Source organism: Budorcas taxicolor, chromosome 10, assembly GCF_023091745.1.
Source record: "Budorcas taxicolor isolate Tak-1 chromosome 10, Takin1.1, whole genome shotgun sequence".
NCBI classification, from domain to species: Eukaryota; Metazoa; Chordata; class Mammalia; order Artiodactyla; family Bovidae; genus Budorcas; species Budorcas taxicolor.
Genome location: NC_068919.1, coordinates 87,259,797 through 87,282,592, shown reverse-complemented (window position 1 = coordinate 87,282,592; position 22,796 = coordinate 87,259,797). Strand labels below are relative to the sequence as shown.

At 53.6% G+C, this 22,796-nt stretch overlaps 1 protein-coding gene across 1 annotated transcript in view; it reads right to left on the bottom strand.

The window, feature by feature from the left end:
* Window positions 1-1,376: 1,376 nt before the first annotated feature.
* The window catches only part of ADCK1 (aarF domain containing kinase 1), a 143,590-nt gene continuing 122,170 nt past the window's right edge, over window positions 1,377-22,796 (bottom strand). Inside the window, exons 8-11 of the mRNA XM_052646781.1 lie at window positions 8,889-9,038; window positions 7,256-7,453; window positions 3,027-3,220; window positions 1,377-1,548 (exon numbers count right to left, since the gene is read on the bottom strand). Coding sequence (XP_052502741.1) covers window positions 1,377-1,548; window positions 3,027-3,220; window positions 7,256-7,453; window positions 8,889-9,038 — 714 coding nt within the window. The remainder of the gene's footprint in view (window positions 1,549-3,026; window positions 3,221-7,255; window positions 7,454-8,888; window positions 9,039-22,796) is intronic.

The following is a 22,796-nucleotide window of genomic DNA, read 5'->3' as shown; positions in this document are numbered from 1 at the left end:
GGGTGCATCCAACTGGTCACTAAGAACAATTAATTCAAAGGGATGGCGAACCATCTCTGGTCAGTGAAAACTCTGCTTGTTGTATTATGAATAAAGAGAACAGAAAATGAGATTCAAATTTAGGATTTTTTTTCCTACCCTCATGAATGAGGTGAAGTAAGATCAGAGAGATTCAGACACAATTACTGTGAGCCTGGGTGCTCAGTGAGAGCTGGGACCTGCAGCATCTGGGGTCACAGGGATCTGGAGACTACAGACACAGGAGTTAGAGCAGGCGTTTGCAGGTATCCCCAAAACTGGAGCGGATGATCGGGGCAGCGGGGGAAGGGGGCAGGCTGGCAGCACGCAACAAGGTAGAAGCAGCATCTAGCAGGTAACCAGCAGGTTTCAGAGCAGAAGCCCAGCCGCCACATGACTGAGGTTTAGACAAGTCTCAGGAATGAGGGTATCAAATGATGAATCTGAGGGCTAAGCCAGGAGCCAATCAACAGAACAAGGGAGGTGCCGGGTCACAGGGAATGAGGGGAGAACCCAGGGGAAGCAAGGTCAGAGGCTTCTGCTGAGCCTCTGAGTTCTTGGCCTTCAGCTTCCTAACAGCGGCAACCAAGATCTGTCTTAGAAAGGAAGAGAAACATACAAGAATCAGAAAGCAGACGTACAGTGGAAGGCTGGAAGGATTTCAGGGACAAGAAGTCAAGCAGATCACAATGGCAGGTGGCATCCGCAGCCACTGCTACCTCGTGGCCTGAGTAGACTCATTCCCAACCTGGAATAAATGGCCTGCTGACCACACTCTTGCCCTGAAGCCCCGAAGTGGTTTTTATTGAATCACAGTACATAAAGTCACCAAAAGGGCTCACCACAACAGCCGTGAACTCACAGCTGCAACAGAACCTGGCTTGGGGGCCAAGCCACCCCAGGAAGGTTGGCACCTCCGGGGAGGGATGGCGCAAAGAAAGAAAACTCTTCTCCAGCAGTTCAGGGACCACGCCCCTCTGCAGCAAAACCAAACGTCTGGCGAGTTAAATGTGCCCTCGGTGGGCTCCGTAGTCCATCTTGACCACAAGAAAGGTGAACAGAAGCAGGTGGGGCAGGTATCCAACCCAAAGGCAAAGACGGGGAGCGGGAAAGCAGACCGCGAGCCTTCCCTGGGAACGGCCAGAAACCTTCCCGGGATGCGGCCTGGGGCCCCAAGACGCGGGCTTCACTGGAGAGGACTTCCAGAGGCGGAGCATGACAGTGCCATAGACAGGGATCGCGGGGCTCCACGGGGCAGAAACGGGGCAAGCGGGTGGAGGCACGACGGAAGAGTGAGGGGTGAAGAGACCCCTTGGCCGCGGCAGGGGCCACCACTGGGCAGCGGGCACCGCGTCCACTCAGTGGGAAGCAGGCAGCAGCCAGCAGAGCAGAGCCCGGAGCCAGCCGGTGAGCCGCAGCCCCTTCACGTGCAGAACGAGCTCGTGAAGGTTGATCTTCCATAAGCTGAAGGACTCCCTGAGAGAGATCCGGGCCCTTCTGAAGAGTGAACGGGTCTTCTGCTTCTTGTGCCTGCAGGAGGGGCGCGAAGAGAGAGAAGAGATGCAGCATTGAGATGCGCGGCATCACTTAGAAAACCGGAAGGTGGTGGCTCTGCCAACTCACCACTCCGCCTCCCCCAGGACACACGGCTCCAGGTCACGTGATCAGACCACTGTCCAATCCGGGACCAGAGGAACTCAGCTAGTCTACAGGCGTTTCCCAGGCAAGTGGGGTAAGTAAAAGCAGGTGTTGCACACCTCATCAAAGGCCTGGAGGACCCATTGGGTATCACGTTCCACAGTTTCTCTTTTTCCAAAAGTAGAGTTAACATTCATCAAGTCAGAATCCCCCAATCTCAAATGAAAGAGCTCTCCCAAACTTTCTAAGGCTAAGAATCACCAGGAAACCTAGTCAAGGTGGTCCTGGGAGGCTGAGGCCATGATGGATTCCACCCAGCTCGAGGCCTTCTGCACCAACAAAAGGACGTGATGGAAACTGGTGTTTATGAGGACCACCTATTCAAGACTTTGGTTTGCTTTTTTTTAGCCATACCACACAGCTTGCAGGACCTTAGTTCCCCAACCAGGGACTGAATCTAGGCCCCAGCAGTGAAAGCACCGAGTCCTAACCACTGAGCCGCCAGAGAACTCCCAAGACTTCGTTTCCGGAGCCTCAGAGGAAGAATGAATCGTGTTCAGCCCTTCCCTAGGCAGTGTATTTTGCTGTAACTCAGTATTTGATAGCGGGTGCATGATGCATGGGTCAACACTGCCGTCACCCGTTTACCAGAGTGACCCACTCGCAGCCTAGGATGGATGGATGGCTCGGAGCTGACCAGTCCAGGCCCCCCCTCTTGGGTGAGCACACTCAGCCAGAGCATGGGCCTTCCCATGTATGTGCTACCATCCAGTAGAAGAGCCTGGGATCCTCATTCCTCTACTACTGCCTCCCTGGGGAAGCACCACTCCCTTCCTCATCAACACCTCCCGGATGCTGAGGCATCTGAAAAGACCTGAGATCCCGAGAGAGCTGGCTAGTGACACGTTTCCTGAGTCACAGCCACACTCGCAGGGAAAAGAACACTGGCCTCGCTGCCTGGCGGGTGCTGGGGACACGGTCCCAGGACCAGGCATGGATGAGATATGAGCCAGGGCATCCTGATCCCAAGTCTGGGGACTCTCGGGTGGGACTGAGACTGTCAGAAAATGCTGCAGACTTTACTGAGCGTAAGGGTCACGAGGAAAGCTTGCCCAGGAAGGTGAGTTCCCAGGACCCACAGTTTTAACCAGCAGAGGTGGCTCTCTTGGACCACCTTAAACATAACCCCAAGGTGTCAGCCAGTTCCCTGGAGCTGGTTTCTGCCCCTAACTTCCTGCAGGGAGAGCCGGAGACTGGGGAGCTCAGGCCAGGCCCTAGGGGCTGGGGGAGAAAGCGGGGGCGTGCTGACCCTTGGGGTGGATCAGGGAGCAGGGGTCGGGTGGTGGGGGGAGGCCGGAGCCCACACTCACGCGGCCAGTGCTTTGATACAGCATCGCGACATGTTGAGGAAAGAGCTGGCGCTGGCGCGGGTGCCCAGGGCGGCCTCGATGCCCCGCAGCAGGTCGTTGGTCTTGAAGATGAGCAGCATCTGGCGCGGCACGCGGTTGAGGAGCTGGCTGATCTGGGGGAGGTAGTTGGCCGCGTGGTTGCGGATCTCTGAGTCCTGAACAGAAAGAGGCGGCCTGAGTGGGGTGGGGGGGCCTGGGGCGGCAGCAGGCGTCCGGGCTGCCAGCGATCGGAAAGGGCGGTGGGGAGGCTCCAGGAGGGAGGGTCTAGCACAGTGGCCTCAGCAGCGCTAGGAACCTTCCCGGGTGAGAAGCTCAGCCCAAGCGGTGTTGTAGCCAGACGAACCTGGACAGGACGTCTTCCCCAACTTCCAGCCCAGCACTGGACACAGCACCGGAGCCCGTCAATGAGGGGAGGAGGGGGAAACAGGCCTCATTTCTACTGCCTCTGCCGTCCTGGCTCCTCGCAGCCGAGGTCACCGATACCCATCCCCCAAACCCCCAGGCCAGTACCGACGGGGCAGGGAGTCTACCTCCCCACCAACCATCTCATGGGTCCTGCCTCTCAGCCCAGGGGTCCACCTTTGTGTTATTCTCCAAGGCTCTGTGCTGGCCACCAATTTTCAGGCCAGGTCGGGAAGGACTCTTGCAAGCTGGTACTGGCTGAGTCACCAGTACTGGCTGAGGCCCCTGTTGCTCCAGCCAAACCCAGGCTGGTGCAGTCGAGACCTCTGAGCTCCTGACCCCAAACCCAAATCCAAAGTCCTACCCCACACTCTGCCTGACCCTGAGCCCCGCCAGACCTGTTCGCACAGCCATAGCCCATTACGGTCCTCCAGGCTGGAGCCAGCGTCAGCCCGCCCACGCCCAAGGTCCTCAGGACCTCGGAGGAGGATTCAGGGATAGCCCTTGCCCCATCCTGGTGGGTAATTTTCAGGGCCGGTTTCCCAGCCTTCCCCGTCCCTGAGCTCACGTGGTTCTGGGCGGATAACTGCCTCCAGCCGGAGTCCTGAGTATAGAGCGAGGCTCTGATCCCGACTCAGTCTCCAGGGAAGCAGTGATGGCGACGGTGATGACAAGAATCCACGTGTACTGAGCATCACTAAGGAGCCCGCGCACTCTGACATGCTTGCATTAACTCATCTCATCCTCACAACAACCCTATTAGGCGAGCGTATATCCCCATTTGACAGGAGGAAGCTGAGGCATTGAGAAGTAAAATAACCTCCCCAAGGTCCACAGCTAGTGAGACAGGAGTCAGACCCTGGTCATTCAGCTCCCAAGCCTGCACCCTCACCAGCAGGCTACACTGCCTGTCATCTCACAGAGTGCTGTGCGGCCCAGGGTCCTCCCCTAAAACCCGGGCATGCTGTGCCGGCCTCCCAGCAGAACCTCGAGGGTCCCCAGAGGCAAGGTGTTGGGGGGCATACGGGGCTGGGCGAAGTCACACCAGGGCCCAGAGGTGCTGCCCAGCACTTTGCCCCGAAGCTGCCCTCTGCAGCAGGAGCAGGACTCTAGGCCCTTTCAGGCACACGGGTGCACCGCCGACAATTGCCTCACTGTGAAACCTGAAATGTCCCCCAGGCAGGAGCTATCAGACTAGAACATCTCAACATGAAGCCAGACGCCAAGAGCTTGTCTGCCTCCCCACCTCCCGTCCCCGGCTGCTTGCAGGGGCTAAGGCCAGATCAAGGCCCCACTCACCACAGAGGCCCCTCTAAGCAAGGTGGGACTGGCCTGGCCACAGCCCCTCTGGACCCAAAAGGAAGCCCCTGAGTCCACCCAGGCAACCCTAAGGGGCTACTTCTCAGAGCAGCACAGTCTTCAAGCTTGGCCCCTGCTGGATGCCTACCTGACTGCAAAGATAAAACTCTAACTTAGTTAATATCAACAGGTATCATTCACCAAGCACCTACTGAGTGCCATGCGATCTTTTCCATATCTGTGTTTTTAATCCCATCTATAGGCTGTGTGCACACTAAGTTGCTTCAGTCATGTCCATTTCTGTGAGAATCCATGAACTGTAGCTCTCCAGGCTCCTCTGTCCATGGGATTTTCCAGATAAGAATACTGGAGTGGGTTGCCATTTCCTACTCAAGGGGATATTCCCAACCCAGGGACCGAACCTGGGTCTCCTGCGTCTCCTGCATTGCAGGCAGATTCTTTATGGCTGAGCCATCGGGGAATCCCGTAAGACCTGGCACAGCCAAAAGAAAAGAAATAAAAGCAAACAAACAAAATGCATCTTGGCTCCATCCACTTCTCTCCACCTCCACTGCTGTTAGCAGTCTCAGCCCCAAGGTCTTTCCACCTGCCTCAGCCCCACGGCTCATCTTGCCCCACTCCAGACAGACTTAACAGAGGGAGTCTGAGCATATCTTTCTCCTGCTCACAAGCTGTCAACGGCTTTGCTTTGTCCTGAGAAAGAATCTGAACTGCTCCTTGCGTGATGTTCTCCGAGTCCAGCCGCCATACGCATCTCAGCCCAGCATGCCCCTCACTGACTCGAGACTCCCCAGCCTGCCCCCTTAGGCCTCCCTTTACCTGGCTGCTTTCTCCAAGTCCCTCCTCTGGCTGACGCCTTTCTTTCTTTTATCCATCTGGCTGCACCAGGTCTCAGTGGCCGCACACGGGCTCTTGGTTTCAGTATGGGGGATCTCGTTCCTTGACCAGGGATGGAACCTGGGCCCCCTGCATTGGGAGTGTGGAATCTTAACCACTGGACCACCAAGGCAGTCCCTGGTGCCCTTCTCATCCTTCAGGCCTCAGCTTATATGTCGACTCCCCAGCGATGTCTCTATAGCGGCCCCCCACCCCACATCACTGCCGCCCTGCTGGTCTCTCCCTGGCACCTCTAACCTGCAATCACTCCATCTACCTGTTTGCTCACTTGTTTACCATCTGTCTCCCTCTGTCACAGTGACAACTATATGGAAGGCCTGCCTGTTCATCACTGGGGTCCACAGGCACTCAGTCCAGCTTCCAGCAACAAAAAAACTTTTGTTCCATGAACAAATTTCAGAGACTATGAGGAGGCCCTCTGCATGGGTTATCAAGCAGAATCATCCCCTCTGTGCAGCAAAGGAGGGAGAGGGTTTCTCTTCTTCTGAGACGATGCGCTGAAAGCTTCGTGAGCCTGGGGCAACCGGTGGTCATCTTTGCCACCAAGTTTGCTGGGAAATGATGGCAACTTAGTGGAAAGCGGAGCCAAGAGACAGCAAGACGTGGCCTACTGGGGGACGTCGTTGGAGACTCTGGACCCAGCCATTGCTAAAGCCCCCACCCCAAGGCAGCTCATGGGGGAGGACTCTGAGGCTCAGAGAGGTGATGAGAACCCTCCAAGGGCAGGCCACCAGGAGAAGCAGGGGCCGGAATCAGAGCCCAGGGCCCTCCACCGCACAAGCAGAGTCCAGTCCCTTATGGCAAGCGTGAGCCCCTCCCCACATGGACACGAGCCAAGTCTGCACAGGCCTGCCAGCTGACAGCCTAGGAAGATGGGAGGCGATTCCATGAGGAACTGAGACGCCTGGGCGGGAGCTCACCCCGAGCGAGGAAGAGTGAGCCCCACGTCCGGCCCTGCTGTGGGGCAGCGATGAGGACACATACAGAGAAGGGCGCTGCTAGGGTGGGCCTCGCCCTGGCCCCGGGGACTCTCATCTAGAGCCTGTTCCACCACAAACTCCATCGGATAATGGCACAGAAGCAAGCCTTTGAGCATGGCATGAGGAACTGAAGCCCCCTCCCCACAGGCTGCCCTAGATGAACCCCACAGTGGGAGACAGTGCCCAGCAGGAGACAGCGGGCAGTGCCAGACTCACTTAAGAGTCAGGTCTCTGGGGGATGCCCAGAAGTCCTGCGGGGGAATGTGGCGGAAGGCTGAAGTCTTGAGAGGGCAGGTCGGAGTGAATGTCACGGGGCCCGGACTATACAGCCAACATGACCTACTTAATCCTCCAGGTTGGCAAGGCCGGAAGGGGGACACAGAGGCACGCTGCTCCCTGTCCCCTGCTCCCCGCAGAGACACTATTTCTCCCACCCCCCGCTCCTCGGGGAGGACCTCTCTAATTCTACCCAGCTCCAGCCCCACAGCCCACCAGAGTGCTCTCAGACCCTGGGTTGGCACGGCTCCACCCTCGGCCCTGCCCCCTTGCCTCCTTGGGGACAGGGCAGGACCAGGACCGGGGGGCACCCACCTCTGTGGTGGTGACGGGAGTCTGGCCGATGCCCCTGTTGACCGCGTCCCAGGACCGGGCCGTCAGCATGCAGGCAAACAGGGGGTAGAGGTCGCCGGCTCCCAGGCGCCGGCCGTACTTCCTCACGCCCTGCATGTCGGTCCAGATCAGTGACTGCCAGAGGCGGCAGTAGTCCAGGCGGAACTCTTCGGTGAGTGCCTACAGCGGGGGCAGTGTGGCAGGTCAGGGGCCTCCTCCCCTACCATGAAAGACCTCGTCCCCGCCTGGTGTGACCGCCGTGAGCAGGGGCGGGGGAGACCGTGACACCTGCCCAACGTCCGTTCCCACCCGCCATAGTCAGCCATCCTTGAAGATCCAAGCACAAAGCTACTATGGGGTCAGCCTTGGTCCTGGAGAGTGTTAGAGGCTACCACCGGCCCACCAAAATATACACTCCCCTCTTCTTCCCACGTACAGGCTACCACCAGGCCTTCCTCCTTTTTAGATGTAGCCCTCTGCCTGAGTGCTGACCGATGGGATGTGTCAGAAGCTCGACTTCCAGACCTGGTCCGTGAAAACGTTCCCAGGCATGTTCCTCTGAGCCCTCACCCTGCTCCTGGGGGCTGTGGGCGAGACCCTCAAAGAGAAGCCGGGAGGTGCAGCCTCGGTCAGCCCCTGCCTGCGGGCTCCTCCATGCACCTCGGACTGGTGTACGAGCAGGCCATGAGACGTCTGTTGTGTCTGGGCCATCACTTATTTAGGGGCTGCGTCCGCCCGAAACTAACATGCCCAGCGTCACTGAGCCTTTCAAAGGAATCCCAGGTTTGGGGATGTGCGTGCGATCAAAGCTCTGAACGGAGGAGCGAGAGACCAGCAGGGAAACCTCGCCAGGACCATCGGCTTCATGGAGTCAAACCAGGACCTGGGATGGGCAGGGAACTTCTCAACTTCCCGGCAGCAACACACGGCTCACTGGCACCAGCTCTCTGTCCCCAGTTCCAGAGGATGAAGTCAGGGTCATCCAACCCCTGTGAGTTTCCCACCCCTCCATGCTTCCCCACTAAACATGACCTTCTCACTGGAGCTGAGTGACCCTGCCCCCTGCCCCATCTAAGCTCATCTGAGAGCAGCTCACCTCCCAGGGTCTGGCTGGCTGGCCTGGGTTTCCCTGGGGAAAAGGGATTTTCTTTTTTTTTTTTGGCAGTTGACAAAGTCGATTCACACATCCAGGTACAATCTCATCGACCCCTCAAAGCTGCCTCTAAACAAGGTATTATCATTCTCACTCTCTTGTTGGTGTTCAGTCCCTCAGTCGTGTCTGACAGTGACCCCATGGACTGCAGCACACCAGGCTTCCCTGTCCATCACCATCTCCCGGAATTTGCTCAAACTCATGTCCATTGAGTCAGCGATGCCATCCAATCATCTCATCCTCTATCACCCCCTTCTCCAAAGGAAGCTGGGGCTCGGAGAGCTTGGAGAACTCACGTGAGCATGACTTGCACAAAACGATGGCCCTAGGGGTTAGGGCAGCACCCTCTCCAGCTACCTTGCCATCTGATCCCATTTCTGTGGTGGACAGGGGAGTTCAGAGGGCTCTGAACCAGGCAGGAGCAGAGCCTGGGGCTGGCTGGTGGGGAAAGGGTCCTCCTACCTGGTACAGCCCATGGTCCAACAGGACAATCTCCACCTTTCCCGTATCTGGCCGCTTCCGCACCAGCACGTTGCCTGGGTGGGGGTCACAGTGCACGAAGCCGTTGACAAAGATCATCTCGCTGTACAGCCTGCCCAGGTGGCGCGAGATCTGAAAGAGAAGGGAGCTGGCTAGGAGCTGCACCGCGTTCCCACCTGCCTCAGAGACTTCTACGCTGGCTGCTCAGGCTGGCCACCTTCAAGAGGAAGGCCTGAGCGATCATGGTGGAAGTGATGGCTTGAGACCCTGTAGTCCTTGAGTTGACGTGAGAAGCTGATCGCTAATCCGGCTTTTCCTAACTTTAGCTCCACGTTCGATTCAGCGGGAACTCATCCAGGCATCTGTAGTTTTCTAAGCATCCAAGGTGATTTTAATGGATGACAAGACAGGAGAACTGCTGCTTCTAGGTTTCCTAAAGGCTGTAACACCCACCTCTCCACACTTCCCCGTTTTTTTGTGTGTTTTTTTCCTTCTCTCTTATCAGTCCCTCTTCACTTTTTCCCCCCCAAAGCTGAATGCAGGTTGGAAAGCTGGGTTGAGGGTAGCGATCATTCTCTCTGCCCCTCCTCCAAGGCCGGGGCTGCTGAGCACCAGGGACAGGTGGCCCCAGCATCTCCAGGTCAGCACCAGGGGCACCTGGAGTCACATGCCCACCTCCCCTCTCCCTTCAGGCCCCTTTCCCTACTCCCCTCCCCACCAGAGCCCAATGCTAATCTGATTTATGATGTCTGCACAGAAGAAATGACACTGGAGAGGCCATTTAAATCATCCTGTCACTGCCGCTCTCCCTGCCCAGGCAGTCTCCTTATCTCTATTCCCTTTTTATTAAAGCTAAAAGCCTTTTTCCAGCTAGGGAACAGCTGCTGAAGAGAGGCAGACCCGGCCCCACAGATGGTCTATTGATGGGTTTCCAGGGGACAAAGGGATGCTCGTCCCAGGAAGCTGGTGTCCCGAGGGCACATGCTGCCCTCAGTATCCCTCAGCCTCACCTGGACCCCATGGGCACTAACAAATATATCGCAGCCAGAGGGGAGAGAAGGCCCCCAGGGTACAGAACACAGGACTAGGGTCTTAAGATAAAGACTTAAGTCCTTTCCTTGGCCTGCATGTGTGTGTTCAGTTGTTTAGTCGTGTCCGACTCTTTGCAACCCCTGGACTGTTTAGCCTGTCAGGCGCCTCTGTTCATGGGACTTCCTGGCAAGGATACTGGAGTGGGTTGCCATTTCCTCCTCCAGGGGATCTTCCCAACCCAGCGATCGAACCCACACCTCCTGCGTTCTCTGCATTGGTTCCTTGGCCTACGAACTCTGCTTTGGCCAGGCCCAGCCTCCCTCCCTGGTCTCAATCTTGTACCACTGACATTCCAGCCATAATTGATCTCTTTCTCTTCTCGGATAATCCCTGTGCCTTCCTACCTCTGGTCCTTTGCACATGATGCTTGTTCCAGGAGCATCATTCCATTTCCCCTTCACCTGGCGCACTCCTCTCTTCCTTCCCATCCCAGCTGAGCATCATTTCCCTGGGGATGCCTTCCCTGACCTCCTAGATTAAACGAGGTTCTCCTGCCATACACTCATAGGATGCTGCAGACTGTTTCTTTTCCTTTTTTTTTTTTTTTAAACAGTGCTGCTTTTTGTTTCAAGTTTTATTTATTCATTTTTGATGGGGCTGGGTCTTCGTTGCTGTGTGGGGTTTTCTCTAGTTGCAGCAAGCAAGGGCTCCTCTCTAGCGTAGCTCTCACCTGTGGTGTGCAGGCCTCTCATTGTCCTGGGCTCTCTTTCTCGGAGGCACAGGCTCTAGGGCACGCAGGCTTCAGCACTTGGGGCACAGGGGCTCAGCAGTTACGGCTCCTGGGCTCTAGAGCACATGCTCAATGGTTGTGGTGCATGGGCTTAGCTGCTCTGCAGCATGCGGGCTCTTCCTGGACCAGAGATCAAACCTGTGTCTCCTGCACTGGCAGGCAGTTTCCTTACCAGGAAGCCACGAGGGAAGGCCTGTAGTTTTTCTTTTTTTTTAATCACTAGCACACTCTTTGTGTTCTTATTTGATTAACAACCGTCTAGCCCACTGTTGTAAGCCCCTATGATGACTGGAACTGATTATTTTGTTACATAGTTTCATTGAGGTCTAAGTTCCATATCATAGACTGGCTCTGTTATCCATCCCCTTGCCTGTAAACAGGCCAAACATGTGAATACAGGACTCTGCCTTCAACATGAGTGAGACCCTGGTCTCTCCACGTTTTTCTGAGATGCCACAGTTCTCACCTCTGATGCTTATCCTAACCCCATTAGTCTCCTTTGAATCCCAATCCATGATAATTGGCCTCAAATTCAATCATCAGGAATAATTCAACTTTAGAAACCATAGTTGTCATCCTTATTAAAGGGCCCTAAAACTAAGCACAACTGTTATCTCCATTTCGCAGATTAGGAACTGAGATTCGTCAAAGGTTTAATTTACCCAGAGCTACCTGGCTGGAAAGAAGCAAAGCCAGGATTCAAACCAGGTGAGACCTAGGCTTCTAGGAACCAATATTCTATACCAGCTCACAAGGACGTCTGCCCTTCTCAATTGAACTTCGTGACCTTAAACAAGTTAGTCAAACTGTCAGCTTCAGTAACATGGAAATAATAATAGTGCCTCTCTCACAGATGACAGTCGGGTAAACGACAGCATCGTGGTGCTTGGAACCCAGCGTGACGCCTGCTAGTACCCCTGATTCCTCATAATACTCCCGGAGGGGCCAAAGACTAGGTTTCAATGTACCTGTTTGTTTTTTAAGAAGTTAGTTTATTTACTTATTTATCTCTGGCTGCATCAGTTCTGAGCTGTGGCATGCAGGTTCCAGGGTGTGTGGACTCAGGTGCTCTGCAGCACACGGAATCTCAGTTCCCCAACCAGGGACTGAACCTGAGCTCCCTGCGTTGGAGAGCAGAATCTCAATCAATCACCAGGGAAGTCCCTACTTGCGCCTTTTAAAGGAATGATGGAACGAGGGTTAAAGAGGCTCTGACTGTGCCACCAGGGCCCTGCTACCACGCTCTCCGGCTCCTGTCATTTCTCCTGAGGGGAAAGGAACCCAGTACTCGGTGTCTGCTGGCATCAGGAACAGCCTTTGCCCTGTGTCAAGTCTCAGACTCTGGCTGAGATAGGGAGTGTTTCCTGGGAGAGGGAGCCTAGCCAGAGCAGGTCCCTGGATGAGCCAGCAGGTCTCTACCTCGGCACCCCTAAGAGCCCCTTGTAGGGAGGCTCTTGGGAGCTCTATGGAGCCGAGCCCTGAAGGGCCATATCTGCCAAACCAATTGCATTTATTAAGTCATAATTCATTTTTATTTGTCAAGGACGCATATGAGGTCCAATCAGGGCTCCTGATCAGCCCAAGATAAGCAGGGCAGCCAGATGGAGATGACGGAATTTCAGCCCAAAGCAGAGAAATGACATTTCATTTAGTCTGAGCCGACCTGTCATGGGGAGATGTATGATCTCCTCGAAGCTTTCTGAAATATTGCCGATCGCTGTGGGCCCCCTATTATGACATTGAGAGGTGGCCCCGAGGGGTTTGGGGACTCCGGCTGGGGGAGCCTTGGCCCATGAGAACTGAGCTGCTGCTACGGGAGGAAGAGGAGCAAGAGGCTCCCGACCGCGGCTCAAATGCAAAGCATTAGTCGCTCAGTCGTGTCCGACTCTTTGCGATCCCGTGGACCGGAGCCCACCAGGCTCCTCTGCCCATGGGATGCTCCAGGCAAGAATTCTGGAGTGGGTTGCCATGCCCTCCTCCAGGGGATCTTCCTGACCCAGGAACTGAACTGGAGTCTCCTGCACTGCAGGCAGATTCTTTACCAGCTGAGTCACCAGGGAAGCCCTTCCCATCCAGCTGCCCCTACCTCGTATCTTTCCTTTTGGGGGCTGTTTCTAATGTTCATTTTAACCAGATATCACCCAGACAGACAGATGGGGAAGGCAGAGACAGGAGTGGGGTCCAGCCTGTGCCACTGGCTTCACCCTGGGGCTATCCTAGCACTGCCACTGCGGGCACAAGCAACCTGGGGGACAAGTCACCTCCCTTCTCAGTCTGGGTCTAAGTTCCCTTAGCTGTTAAGTGGGACTAGCCCCATCTATTCTGTTTTCTCACAGAGCAACCTTGAGATTCAAGGTCAAAATGTGACTGCATAAAAGTGAAAGCACTTTACACGGTACACTATACGACACAAATATGCTTGCTTTCTATAATGAAGCGTCTTATCATTTTAAACTTGGGGGAAATATACCCATTATCACCATCAAAGAGTATTTTTCAAAAAGTTAAAACTTAACTCTGGTACAAATATAGACTGAACATGTGTCAGAGGTTGTGAAACTCATCAATACAGGAGCCTGCAAGCAGGTGGAGCTGGTTCAAATTGAGAATTTTCAGGGACTGGGACTTTATGGGCATTTAAACAGGAATAAGAGGCTAAGATTCCAGGATTAGATACAAAACTGGTTATTGGCTGACCGGGTAATAAGGAAATCATAACCTTTGGGTTATCTTTTCCAGTGGGGAGAAGTTATTGGCATCTCTACTGGATAAGATCTACAGGTTGACATATGACTTCAGCCTAAGCCCTTAATTTTCAATAGCAGAGTTAAGCAAAAGTACATTCCCTTAGATACTAAAAAATCCTCAGGTAGGCTGCTTAAACAAATGCCCAAGGATGACTGTGAAAGGACAAACTGCACACTCCCATCTCTAAATTTGGGGTAGCTTTTCCTTTTTCTGGCCACACTATGCAGCATGTGGGATCTTAGTTCCCTAGCCGGGGACTGAACCCAGGCCTCCCACACTGGGAGCACAGAGTCTTAACCACTGTACCACCAGGGAAGTACCTCAGTCATCCTTACCCGTCAGAGTCGCAGTGAACTGTGAACTGCCGAGAGAAGGCAGCCAGTCCCCTCCCTCCTACTCACAGAAGCACCAGGAGTCGCAGAGGAAGCCTAAGGCCATTCCTGGGCACAAAACCCTCTCTCCACCCCTTCCATATACTCAGCCCCATCTCCTCCTCAAGAACAAACAATTCTAAATAAGGCTGCGGGGAGCATGGGCGAGCAGCTGTCCTTTTCACGCGGGTTTCATTTCCTTAGGACGTATACCCAGGAGTGAAACTGCTGGACTATATGGTAGATCTATTTTCATTGTTTTGAGGACCCTCCATATGGTTTTCCATAGCGGATGCACCAACTCACATCTCACCAACAGTGCACGAGGGTGCCCTTTTCTCCACCTCCTCACCAACGCCGTTATCTCTTGTCCTCTTGAAGACAGCCATTCCAGCAAGTGTGAGAGGATCTCTCACTGTGTGGTTTTTATTTGTATTTCCCTGACAACTAGTGGTGGTGAACACCTTCTCGTGTGCCCCTTGGCCATCTGTACATCTCCTTGGGAGAAATGTCAGCTCCTCTAAGGCTGTCCCTTCCCCTGTTAAGGGCAGTTATCTGTATAAAGACCAGATAACTGGTTTCCCAATGGTAACAGCTGACACTCTGTGCAACCCACCATTTCAGGCAAGTTATCTGGACTCACAGCCACCTCTGCAGGAGCCAGGTGAGGGGAGCGAAATACAAAAAGAGGAGGCAGCTTGGTCACCTGGCCAGCAGTTAGTGAAACCAGGGTCCAATCCAGGCGGCCTGGCTACAGGGAACACAGTTTCAATCACAAACCCCTTCTGCCTCTCCACTCATGGGAAAGCTCCTTACTGGAGACAGAAACTGCGCCAGAAATCCTCTGTAGGTCCCCACAGCAACCAAGAAAGCATTCCATTTGGAGAAAAGAGTCACAGTGGGAAATCCAAGGCTGTTTGTCTAACCAAAAATACGCTATTAACTAAAGCCATAGTACAGCTCCTTTTAGGAAAAAAAAAAAAAATCAGTGACAAGTTTTTAAAGATTCCATGTAAAAAGAACGTGCCACTCACATAAGTGATTTCAGTAATCACATAACCCCTTTATGTTTCTAACAGTAGGGAGGGGAAAAAAAACAGAAATCTATTTTTTTTTAAAAGTCTGAATAAAGAATTAAATTAGTAAATAATATCTAAATCAGAGTTTTTTTAATTTTTCTCTAAACTTGAGTTGGCTGAAAGTACTTTAATTACTCTATAATTGCATGGATTAATTTATTCCAACCCCCCAAGGGAAAGTCTATGTTCTTGGGGGTGTCATGGAAGCAAGGCCAAGATCTCTGAAAGAAACAGGAGGTCGGTGTTGCAGGATATTAATAATCACACAAGTAGCCCAATATTAAGTATAAGAAGGTTAGTAATTCAAGCTGTCTTTGCCCTTCCCCTGGTGGCCACCCAGGCTTCTAGAGGCAGAACCACAGCCTCCAGGGTCAGATAACTGCCCCGAGCATTCCCTCCCACCCCCCGACCCAGCCCACCTCAATCCCACCCCTGGGATACCTAAGCCTCAGTTCCTCACTGCTTCCCATTCACAGAGCGGTCCATCTCGGGCCAGCAAACACCGCGATGAAATCCTTGAGGGTGAAGACAGTGGGAACTTCTTCAGCCACACGTGCCTGGGAGATGTAGTGAGGAAGAAAGAGGAGCTGGGTTCACTGACAGGAACCTGGGGGAGTTTCTCTCATCTCGGAGCCTCCAGGAGCTCGGTGAGAGCTTCTCTAGACTCGGCTTGAACTGGGACAGTGCTTGAGAACCAGGGCGTGGAGTATCCACAGGCCAATACGGGCTCCTGGCTAGTGAGACTCACAGGGTCACGGCTACCAGCGGGGTAGGGAATGGATCCAGGGGCCACAGCTCCAGGAAGACACAGATATAAACCTCTGACATCCCCGCATGGGCAGCAATTCACTCCGAAGAAATATGTGTCCACATCCATCCATCCTACCGAGGTCAGTATAAAAAAATGAGCAAAGAGTTTTTCCTTAAATTTCCCCCCTTCTTTTGGCAAATATTATATTGTCAGAGTTCCAACAAAATAGGCTGCACTGAGCATGGACTATGGGCCCTGCTCCACCTGCTTCACATTTCAATCATCAAACAATCCAACACTTGTTTTTTTTGGTTGCACCACAGGGCATATGGGATCTTAGTTCCCTGACCAGGGATCAAACCTGTGCCCCCTACAATGGAAGCATGGAGTGTTAACCACTGGAAGCATGAGTCTTAACCACTGGACCAGAAAAGTCCCTGATACTCTCTTGCATCCACTTCACAGCAGGCATCTGAGGCTTCCCAAGGGTGATGTGCACCCCCAAGGCGACAGAGTTCTTAAGCAGCAGAGCCAGCGCGAGAATCCAGGAAGGCCAACTCCGATGCTGTCCCCACTCATGACACCCCTGCTGTTGGGGAAATGAGTCTCCAGGAGCCCACTTGTGCACCTAGACCCCTCCAACATCCCCGAGCTTCTAACGACCTGGTGTGAGAGGTTACAGAGGGTGGGTGATGGGAGGAGGTGTTTTCACTCCTGTGATTTCAGTTATTCTTGTTTAGCCGCTCAGTCATGTCTGACTCTTCTGCGACCCCAAGGACTGTAGCCCATCAGGCTCCTCTGTCCATGGTATTTCCTAGGCACGAATACTGGAGTGGGTTGCCATTTCCTTCTCCAGGGGGTCTTCCTGACCCAGGGATGAAATGCACATCTCCTGAACTGGCAGGTGGATTCTTTACCACGAGCCACCAGGGAAACCCAGTGATTTCAGTAACCAGAGTCTTTGTGCCTTTCCAGTTTCTCCTCCCTGGTCTTCTGAGTGCCTTCCACCACAGAGTCAGAGAGGCCTCCAAATGGGAAATGACGCTGAGCACTAAGGCAGAGTCCTGAAAAGCACGAGCTGGGATCGGGTGACAAGAGGAAACCCCGGGCAGTATGGCTTTTAGAAACAGAATGTTCAACCAGTAACCACTGTTCAACCAATGGTCAAACCAATGTTCAGCCACCACTCCCGAGTCTGTTCAACCACTGTTCAAACCAATGTTCAACCACCACCCCCAAGTCTGCACACTCATGGACAGCAGAGGTAGGTGGACAGAAGAGAAGGAAGAAGATTCTCAAAGATTCTATGGAGGAATATGTGCCGCTGTGACTAATAATGTCATGAATTATAAATGACTTTATATATATATATATATATATATATATATACACACACACATACATACATACAGAACCTCACAGCCTGCAAGGCCTGCACAACCACCCCATGAAGGAAGTACTGTTATCACTACAATTATATAGATGAGAAACCCAGGGGCACCTGGCCAATAAATGGCAGAGCCATGCACACCCCCAGGGGGCCCGACTTTGAACCCTCTGCCCCGCCCACCACACGCCCAGCCTCAGTGACACCTGGCCAGCCCACTTCTCCCACACTCTGTCCACAGCTCTCCTATGGCACTGACATGCCAGGCCTGCACACAGTAGGTACTCAAGAAACATCTGCTGGAAAACACATTTGAGATCTCTTCACTGCTTCTCCAGTGAGACGGGATGGAAAGACTACCAGAAAGAAGGAACATGGCAAGGGCAGTTGGAAACACATGCAGATGGAACCCAGGCCCTGAGTGCCCTTCCTCACCAGCCCAGCTAAAACAACTTGAAAGAAGACAAAAAAGGCTGAGAGACCCCCACACACACACACTCCAGTAGAGAGTAGAAGGGCCAACAATGGCAGGCAAAGCGATTAGCAAGGCTATGTTTGCAGGGGGGAGCGGACAGCCACTGAGAAACGGCTCAGCAGGCGACAGTGGGGAGCTTGATGACAGGTGTCTCAGACCAGAGAGGCCAGCCCAGCAGGGCCCTGGCACCTCTGAGACATAGGCTGGGGGTGCAAAGTAAGAGCTAAACCTCCAGATCCCCTCCCGATCCCGATGGAAGACAAGATTTGCTCTCTGAAGTGGTAAAAAGACAGACTTTGCCACACACACCACAGACCAGAGGGCCACCCTGAGGACAGAGGACCCGGCCCAACTCCACATAATGACCACTGCGGAGCACCTGGCCCTCTTTCCCCAACAGGCTCCTGGGCCTCTGGAGTGGACAGGCTGGTGTCTCTTGCAAACCCCTCATCTCTGCATCCAGCTCATCCTTACCAGACTGTGTAAGTCGGCCACCAGGCCTCCAGTCCCCGTCTCACCCAACCCCAGCTCCTGAGTTTGTCACCTTTCTCTCGGCTAATTTCACACAAATTCAATAGGGCCTCGGCCCAGGTAGGGTCTTAAACACACACTCACTGAAATCCAATTAACCTTCGATAAAGGTCCCGCAATCAATAGTCATCCTGTGGCTTGAGGAGGCTACATCCAGCCCGGGCAAGCGCGCTCCTACACGACCTTTATTCTTAATGAAATCAATGACAGTCACTGTCACCAGCTCTTAAAGTGACTGGCAAATATGATTACTGGGTCAGGCCCTCAGTAATATGTCGCTTCTGGGCTCAGAGCAGAGACGAACGAGGGCCCCTGCAGGCTGCGAGCACCGCAGGCCCCATGCTGGGCAGAGAGCACACCTAGGCAGGGCAGCCACATGTCTGGACGCTCAAAACAGTGGAGGTGATGGCTGAGGGCCCACCTGGGGCAGCCAGGGGCCCCCTGGCCCCGTGGCAGGTGGCTCCTGAAATCCAGTGAGTGTCTGAACCACCTGGAGAGTTTGTTAAAATGCTGATTCTCACAAGCCCTCCCACCCCAGATTCTGATAAGTCGGTTTGGGATGGGGCCCAGGAAACTGCATTCAGGTCTTATCTCTTGGCAAGCCGAGAGTGGCTCTTCTGTAAAGTATCCGAGCAAAACAGACCCTTAAGAGTCCAGCTAACCCAACACCTCCAGTAAGCATACTGAGGCCCAGAGAAGGAAGCAATTTGTCCAAGGTCACACACCGGGCCACCGGCAGAGATGGAGCCTGAACCCAGGTCTCTGGCCTGCTAACATGGTGTTTTCTTAGCTGAGTCTATCAGGAACTGGCCACTTAGACTGGTCTTCAGGTCCTCACATACGAGGCCCAATTGGGCTGGGGTGCTGCAGGGTGAGGAGGCCCTCTTCAAGTGGAGTGGGGATGACTAACAAGTGCTGGAGGGGTATGCAGCCCTGCCCACCTCCCCTCAAGAGCAATTCCCTCCAGGGCCACTTCCTGCTGAGCCAACAGCTTGTAGCAGCCAGGATGCTACTAACTACCCTTCCCCCAGGATTGTGGCAAGATCTGCCTCTGGTCACTCCCCACTGTGCCCTGCACCTCCCTCCCCAGGCGACACTCAGCCAGGCAGTCCTCAGCAGGGACAGTCACACCAGAGACAGGCCCACTCCGGCCCATAGTTCTAGGGAGGCTTCAGAACCTCAGAAGTTTGTTAGAAAGTTCCAGTCACATGGAGTCTTTCATGCTACTCACAAATACACACACACGTACACACACAAATACACATACACACCCCACTAGTCTTCCATGAGGCCTGTGGCTTTGACGTTGGTTGGGAATTAGGAAATTAACCTAATAATAGGTTAATTTCTGCACAGCAAGGCCTGTTCCTCGTCCTCTCCTAATATCACCGATGGTCAGCAGAACACATGGCCCACCACCCATGGCCCAGTCTAAGGTTCCTGTGCAAGGATTGAATGACAGCATCTCAGAACACTACCAAAGAGCCTCCCAGGTCACGTAAATCCCAGAAGCCAGGGGCAGGGGCTTAAGGGGAGAAGGAATTAAGACAGTATGGTATTATCAGAGAGACAGACCTACAGACCAACGGAAGAGAACAGAGCCTTCAGAAAAGACCCGCAGCAGCTTGATGACAAAAATGCCAGGTCTAAACTACTATGCAGTATGGTGCCCTTAACACACAGTTCAGGGAGGGAGAAGGTGCTCCCTGGTGATAGAAGTCAGAACAGTGGTGGCTCTGGGGGAGTAAGAAGGGTGTGGACTCTGAGGGGGCATGAGGGGCCTGCCAGGGGGCTAGAAACGGCTTGTGTCTTTGCCCAGCTGGTGAGTACATGGGACGTCCAAATGACAACACACAAGGTGTTCCACAAAGATCTGAGACCTCATGTAAGTTACTTCCTTCCCTGAGTCTCTTGATTCTTCATCCCTAGAATGGAGACAAGACCTCCCTCCCTCCTAAGACTGTGACACAGAATGAGCATGACACCCAGAGTCAGGCAGTGGGTAAACATCAATGGTCAAAGGAGGTAACAGACAGAAAGGGCAAGCCTCAGGGATGATGATAATAATGAAAACAGCAACAACCATCAACTAGCTACCAATTCGGAGCTTTAGCCATGCACTAGGAAGGTGAACCTAGTCCTCTAGAAAATGGAACAACGCTTCTATGAACTTGACGTGAGCTAGAGAGAGGAGGGCTGCATTTCAATGGTGCCCTGGGAGCTGGCAAAGGTTCCGTCAGTATTCCAATTCCTTCTTTGAGGAGTTACTGGCATGGCTATCGGCCCGCTAGACTCAGGTTCCCCTGCAGCCCGGGGCAGAGATGCCTGGGAGGGGGATGGAGAAGGTGGAGGAGAAAGGACTCGGAACTCATGCCGACCTGGCTTCTGCTCCTGACTGTCCCTGCTAGCTCTGTGATGCTGGGCAACCTGTTTAACCTCTCTGAGCTTCAGCTTCTCATCTAGAAATGGGATTAATGAGATATCCTTGGCAGGGCATCTGTAAGGAGTAGATTATATGCTGTCACATGTTTGGTTCATAGTAGCTGCTAATAAAAAGCAGAGACATTACTTTGTCAACCAAGGTCCATCTAGTCAAGGCTATGGTTTTTCCAGTGGTCATGTATGGATGTGAGAGTTGGACTATAAAGAAAGCTGAGCGCTGAAGAATTGATGCTTTTGAACTCTGGTATTGGAAAAGACTCTTGAGAGTCCCTTGGACTGCAACGAGATCCAACCAGTCCATCCTAAAGGAGATCAGTCCTGGGTATTCATTGGAAGGACTGATGTTTAAGCTGAAACTCCAATACTTTAGCCACCTGATGTGAAGAGCTGGACTCATTTGAAAAGACCCTGTTGCTGGGATTGAGGGAAGGAGGAGAAGGGGACTGCAGAGGATGAGATGGTTGGATGGGATCACTGACTCAATGGACATGAGTTTGGGTAAACTCCGGGAGTTGGTGATGGACAGGCCTGGCGTGCTGCAGTCCATGGGGTTGCAAAGAGTCGGACACGACTGAGCGACTGAACTGAACTGAGCTGCTAATAATTATTGCTATTGTTTTCCCCAGACCACTCTGATATCAGCCTGCCGGACTTTGCACGTTCACAGAAAATAAAAACCAACACTCTACTCCAGCCCTGCCTCATAGAGGTCAACCCAGGGCATGAGGCTGGCTTAATTTGTCTGCTAATTCATAGGATGTCCACCAGAGTCTGCTCTGCACAGAACGCCGGCCTTATCTGCAAAGCTGATTCAAGAGGGTTGGAAGCGGGAGCTGTCGAGCCCAGGCCCCCAGAGGACATCACCCAGCCCCAGCTCCCACCAGCCACCTCCAGCCTTCTCCCAGGTAGCCTCACTCAGCCAAGAGCAAGCAATTACATCAGAGCACATCTCTGTGTGGACTTTGAAAATCAAAGCTGCCTCTGATGAAACACCATCACAGCTCTGGGCTCACTGGACCCCAGGAGATGAATGGATTCAGGGGTGCGGCTGACATGAGAAGCCCACTGCTGCTGGCAGGAAGTGAATTCCAGTAACCTGAAGCCCTTGGGGTCTGCCCTACTCAGCGGGCAGAGAGACCCTGCTCCCCCTTTAGACTGTTCAGGATAAGTAAGAGGTGACCTCCCCTTCCCTCCCCCCTGGCTCCACAGACTCTGTACTCAAGGGTCCTGGTGGACAAAGGACAAACAACCCCTAGCTAGAGGCAGGGATGTACCCCCATCCCAACCAACGGTGTGAGAGAAAGGCGAGCAGGTCTCACTGCACCCTCCTCTTCAGGGAGTGCTGCCCAAACACCTCCCAGCCAACGGTGAGGGCAGCAGGCGTCAGAAGCCCCGAGCTGTGCTCCTGCTGAGTGACCCCAGGAGAGCCCTTTGTCTGTCTCTGGGCTTCCACCTATCTCTAAAGCAGAGGTCTGAACTGGAACGGGACTGTTCTCCAGGAAAGCCCAACAGGCAACTCTCGATGGCCAAGCTGCCCCTGGGTGAAGCAGGGCAGAGAGTAGGGAGGCCCCTCCAGCCTCCTCACCAGCCCAAGAGGCCCCCTGAAGCGTTCCGGGAGCCCTGTTTCCCAAGTCGGGGGCCAAAGCCAGCTGTGGCTCACCTTTCCCAGCCATGCTCTTGGCAGCCTCTCCTTTTATGAACTTCCCTGGTGGCTCAGAGGGTAAAGCATCTGCCTGCAATGCTTGAGACCTGGGTTTGATCCCTGGGTCAGGAAGATCCCCTGGAGAAGGAAATGGCAACCCACTCCAGAATTCCTGCCTGGAGAATCCCATGGACAGAGGAGCCTGGTGGGCTACAGTCCAAGGGATTGCAAAGAGTCAGACACAACTGAGCGGTTTCACTTTCACTTTTTATGAACCAAGAGGAGCCCTGGAGTCAGAGAGACGTGGGTTTCAATCCTACCTCTACGAGCTGTGTGACCTCAGGCAACACACCCTCCTTCTCTGAATCTCTGATGCCTCATCTGCAAGACAGAGGCATGCAGGCCTCCCTTCTGAGATGTTTATGGAGGAAAGGGCCTGGCACAGGGTGTTAGGCATTCAGCAAACAGGAACAGTAAGAGGAGATACCGGATAAGGGAGAAAAGGACAAGCCCAAAGAGTGAGGACAATAATCTCGCTACCATGCTGGAGTGCTCAGCACACACCAGTGTGCTCACACACAGTGAGTGCTCACACACACACTGTTCTAAGCGCGGTGGTGCACAAACCTGTGGTCATCACGA